Source organism: Cryptomeria japonica, chromosome 7 (genome assembly GCF_030272615.1).
Source record: "Cryptomeria japonica chromosome 7, Sugi_1.0, whole genome shotgun sequence".
NCBI classification, from domain to species: Eukaryota; Viridiplantae; Streptophyta; class Pinopsida; order Cupressales; family Cupressaceae; genus Cryptomeria; species Cryptomeria japonica.
Window position 1 is genome coordinate 209536261 of NC_081411.1, and position 5548 is coordinate 209541808.

At 31.8% G+C, this 5548-nt stretch overlaps 1 protein-coding gene across 1 annotated transcript; it reads right to left on the reverse strand.

The window, feature by feature from the left end:
• Positions 1-1583: 1583 nt before the first annotated feature.
• On the reverse strand, positions 1584-2648 carry LOC131036443 (F-box/kelch-repeat protein SKIP11-like). Its single transcript, XM_057968330.2, has one exon. It carries the CDS (start codon positions 2646-2648, stop codon positions 1584-1586), a length of 1065 nt encoding a protein of 354 aa, XP_057824313.2.
• Between the last annotated feature and the right edge of the window lie 2900 nt (positions 2649-5548).

Consider the following 5548-nt stretch of genomic DNA (forward strand, 5'->3'; position numbering starts at 1 on the left):
AGACCAAGAGGGAGGGGAGCAATGAGGAACTCACAACTGCAAAGGGGCTGCAGAAGGTGAGCCACAAAAGGCCAAATCTCCCACTGCCAAGCCTCCCCCTCAACGAGGTCCTCACAGAGGAACAACAACCACTGCACCAAGTCTCCATCAAATCAAAATCCACTCCTGCAACTGCTTCCACTTCTGCTATCATGGCTACCTAGTAAACAACAAGAAGCAGAGGAGTGGACCAAAATGAAACAAGGCATAGACGTGACATCGTCGTAGCCATCTTTCGAGTCTTCAACAACCTCCTCTAAAACCCTAGTCTTGTTCCTGTGTCCCTTCCTACTCCCACTCACCATTAGTTAAACCCAGTGTAAAAATAAATTAATAAAACAAAATTAAAAAAAATAAAAATTAAAATTAAAAATTAAAAAAATGGATAAAAAGTTATCTTGGGCTACAATGTGCATTAACCTTGAATAGGTTTTCACTTTTATGATTCATTTCATTAATAAAATAAGAGATATTAATTATTTTGACTTAAGTCCTCAAGAGAGATCCAAACTATTATAAATTCACACATGTGAGATTATATGTGTTGTGTGTTTTTGGTGCTAAATGTAGTGTAAAATTAAAAAGGATACCAAATTTACAACGCTACAAATTATTGGTTGTCTTTTATTCCATTATATCATATTTAACTTTATGACAAATGAAATATTGTTGCAATATGATGGTCTTTTATTCCATTATATCATATTTAAGTTTATGACAAATGAAATATTGTTGCAAATGATGGGTATCTCTTGTAAAATAATTATTCTCAAGATCTTTCTTACATTTTAGAAATATTTTAACAATAACATAAAATCATTTGAACATGAAATATATTTCATGAATTTATAAATAAAATGAACATCTGAGAAGGTGAATGAGAATTCTAAATGTATGAAATATATAAACTAATTAGATGACTAAGATCTTATATACCCTTAGTTCAAGATAGCACAAAAAAGCAAAAAAATGTTCTAAGTTTAGGCAACCAATTGAAATGATTGAGGGCAACGAGTTTCTAAATTATTAGATATATGCATGTAAGGTGAATTGTTCTTTGATATGGATAGTCAAATTTTTCAATGTTTCACTTAATGGAGAGGCATTATTTTTTAATGATATTTGGGTCTTGTGATTATTAAGATTTAAATTTTATATATTAATTAAGCTTTATAAACTGATCTGATAAAATGATATATATCAAATATATTCATATATTAATAATAGTAATAATAATTTTACAATAATAAAATTAATAATTTAATATACAGATAAAATCTTTTTTAAGAAAGAAATCAATAATATTAATTTTTTTTAAAAATTTTGGATACATATATTTTAAATGAGATAGCAGAATATCAATTATAAGACTTCTAGGAATAGATATTTGGTAGGGGCTTGGCCTCATTCTTGTTGATGTCCAATTTGATTTCTGATAAACTCATTAATAAATCTATTTTAAACAATTGTCTAACCAACAGACCAAATCTCCATTGTCTAATCTATTTTAAACAATTGCGTTTAAATAAATCCACATAAATATATTAAATTTCTATCGTAGCAATAGATACAACACGCATTTCCATAGATTTGTTCGGTTCGTCGAGAGAAATCAATCTGACAGGCATTTCTATTTCCGTAGAAAAGTTCGATTCGTCAAGAGGAATTAACCTCTCAGAGAGAGGTGCTTCAGGGTTATACATATAAAATTCGGGTCGCCGACGAATATCATTATATCCGCACAAGAAAATTCGATCACACCACACTGTGGCACGAACATGGATAAAGTGTTGAGGGAGAGGTTGAAATTCTCTGAATACATTTTTTTCCCAATCATATTGCTCTATTCCATTTCTTCTACATGCACTTACTCGTCCAAACGCAAATAATCGTCCAAACGCATACGGAACATCGTCGTACCAGGAATTATGAAAACGTATATTTACCATTTCTGTCCATTCTCGTGTGTTGGGATCAAATCTTTGAATTCTATTACCCATTATACTAATCACATACAGCATCCCTTCAATGAAAACACCATTACAAATGCCCATTTTTTGGTGCGAGTCAGGAAGAAGCTCCCACTTGTCTTCGTCAACATTATAAACTGTTGCTTCACGGAGTTCACGAGAGGGAACATGTTTCTCAAGTCCCCCTGCAATGTAAATTGATCCTTCAGGTGAGGTACGATATGCAAACATGGATCTTGCTATGTGAATATCAGAACCCTGCTTCCATGTATTCGATACGAAATCAAATATCAGAATCTTAGTAGTAAAAGTGTCATAATGTTTCAAGCCCAGCAAAACAAGCTTATGATTTACACACATAATCTGGGAAAAACCCAAGATTTCAAATCCACTGGGAATTTGAGGGAGCAATTGACATGATTGTTCAACAGGGTCGTATATAGATATCCCAACACGCTGGAGCAAGCATATATATTTCTTAGCCAGCCCAAGCTTAATTCTATCCCTATAAAAATCTAAACATTCCATCATTTCTTTGGCAGGATTTAACAGCTCCTTAATATTTAAATGAGATTTGTATGGCACTCTTACCAAGATGTCTCGAAATATTTGCTCTGGAAGTTCCTCCAAAAAGTCCATTATCAACTCTTTCTTCTTTAAAAAGATATTGAGATCTAGTCTATCACACCCAAGTCCAGAGTGTTCAAAAATTCTGAGAATTATATCCAGTATAAATGGCCTTTATGAATTATATTCAGTTCTGTTAGATGGCGATTAAAACGCTTTTCAAGAAGGCCACGCCCCTTGGGAACGTCCTCATAACTAAAATTAGTTTTCTAAATTATCTCTTTTAAATTAGCCTTTCAATGTCATAAATGTCATAGACATAACATGTCAGTTAAAATAATGTTTTCTTGGATTACGAATTACTTGTAATAACGAAAATAGTAGTTAATCTATGCTACCATTTTAGACCTCAATTGAAAAATAACTGCAGATTTTCATTTGTGCCGTTAAAGTAAATAAAATGTAATATTTATTTCAGTAGAAAAACAAATTGCTGAAAATGAAAAAGAGTCTTTAGATTTATGCTTCAGATTTTGTTTTCACATTTATATTATAAATTAGAATTTGTAATATAAATAGGCATAACTAACTTTGAGCTGTATTTCCTAGATTACATTTCTGTTTGCCCTGATTAGATTTCATAATTTTTTAATTGCTTTAAGAAATTTGCATAGTAAAATACATTTAATTTTTTTTAGCATTATTTAATTAATGATAATATATATATTTTTCAATAATTTGTTGGAAGAGGAACTTTTAATAGATAATTATTTGATAGGTAAAGTTGCACCTTCTATTCCATTATTTCCACAATTTGTTTTTTGAATAAATTATGTGTTTTTTTCCATTCTCTTTTAAAAATATTTCTTTCCATGTCATCTATATTCTCCCTCCATTTTATCTGATTTACCCGTAGACACTCCTAAATTGAAGTTAGTTCTTTCTCATATTATACTTTTGTGCGCTAAGATAATCCATTCATTTCGATGCAATCCATACTCCTGAAATATGCTCTGCACAGCAATCAGGCATTGGTGAAAGCTCAGAAAACTGTTGGTTTCTTGGTTTGTGCTTTAAGGGTGGTCACTCTGTTGTCACTAGTACACCCAAATTCCTGAATTTGGAACCACTTCATGTTAGAAGAAAATTCTTTGCATTTTGTTTATATTTCCGGTTTTGTATATTCTTTTGAGGAATTCAGTTTTCTTCCTTACAATAATTTTTATTTCTTTACGTACCGATTTAACAATATAATGATAATATGACTGCATGGGATGTAAATGGAAGTTTATTTCTTTACGTACCGATTTAACAATATAATGATAATATGACTGCCACTATCTTATTTACCCTCACATTTTTAAAGAAGATATAAATTAAACAAAAAAACAAAACAAATCAACTGTAATATGACTGCATGGGATGTAAATGGAAGTTTATTTCTCCGTATTGCGAGTTAGTACCATGATCTGCCATTTTTTCACAAACTGTCGCTGCTTCATAATATTGCATATTTTGTTGCCCTTCTTCCAGCCCATACTTGTACTGTGAAAACACTAAGGATGCCCAAGAAACTCTGACATCAATGTATGTAAAGAGCCTGCTCACAAAAATGGAGAAGTATTGATTGCCTCGTAGAAATGAAATAGCTAGATGGAGAAAACAGAGAAGAGAATATATAATTCTTCTGATCTCTGACTCTTTTTGATTCTGCTCACACAAACCCCAAATCAGCACTTTTCTGGGACCTCATAGAAGTTTTAGTTCCCACTGGTATGACTGGGATGCCCTCGGCACCGTGGTCCTCCCAAATGACAAAAATTTAGACCCCACAAGGATCATATTTTGAAGCTGAAAAAGCTTTCTCTATGTTGGTCTGATTTAAAATTTCAAATATTTTTGGTGTGGTTAGGTATAAAAGTAAGTCTTACCTTCATTTTGATAAGATCTCTTAATTTTAAAATTCAATCCATATGAAGAAAATGTAAGTGAGAAATTAATCAAGCATATTCAAAGCAGTGAAGGAGTGGTCAAGCTCAATTTTCAAGCATTCATGATAACATCCATGATCAAAACATTAGGAAGATATTCTACATGACACTATCGACCTTTAAGCAATATTCAGGGCAATATTCATTAGGTATCACGTTTTAATTTAAGCAACACAATTCAAATCTAGCCTTACTCTCAGAAGGTAAGCTTTTTAATTTAGTCAATTCCATTAAAAGTTCAATTTTAATTTCAATTCAAGGATTAATTTCAAGCTTAGGTTTGAGATAGGAAACCCCTATCAACAATACCAGCGGCAGCCAAAATTGGAGGACTAGGTCGCCTTGAGCATCTCTGTCGCATGAATATTTTATGAACTTCTGGAAATAGATTATGAGTGACATTTTGATTATGAAAGTTTCTTGTTTGACATTCTGATTATGAAAGTTTCTTGTTTGTCCACATCTAATAGTTTTGACCGAATTTTCTAACACATGTGCTTCTTTATTCTTTCTTCTCAAATCTAGCTCTGTGTCAACATACAACATCTATAGCTTGATGTTTATGTTATTTTATATTAACTTCTCATTATTTACCCTAGATCTAGTATTCAAATTCAATAATACACATTCAACCTCAGTGAATTTTCATTTGCATTCAATCCATTTCATACTTCAAGAGAAGATTGAATCAATTCACCCATCCATTAAATTTTAAATTTGAAAAAAATGGGTTTCGTAGTTTATATAGCTTAACTTATGAATCTAGAGAATATGATGACAATAAGAATATGATGGAAGTAAATAGGTCACCTCAGGCATCTTGCTCTTGAAATTTTTTGGCAAATTATAGGAAGAAATTTTGAGCAATATTTTGAATCTAAAAGCTTCCTATTTGTCCACATCTCATAGCCAAATGTCACAGTCACCCCAAGCATCCTAGTCTCGTACTTTCAGGTCAAATTTTCTAACACTAGTGCCTCT

Bases quoted from the DNA above. Each gene is read 5' to 3' on its own strand.
- LOC131036443 (XM_057968330.2), bottom strand. From the start codon at position 2,648: ATGGACTTTTTGGAGGAACTTCCAGAGCAAATATTTCGAGACATCTTG.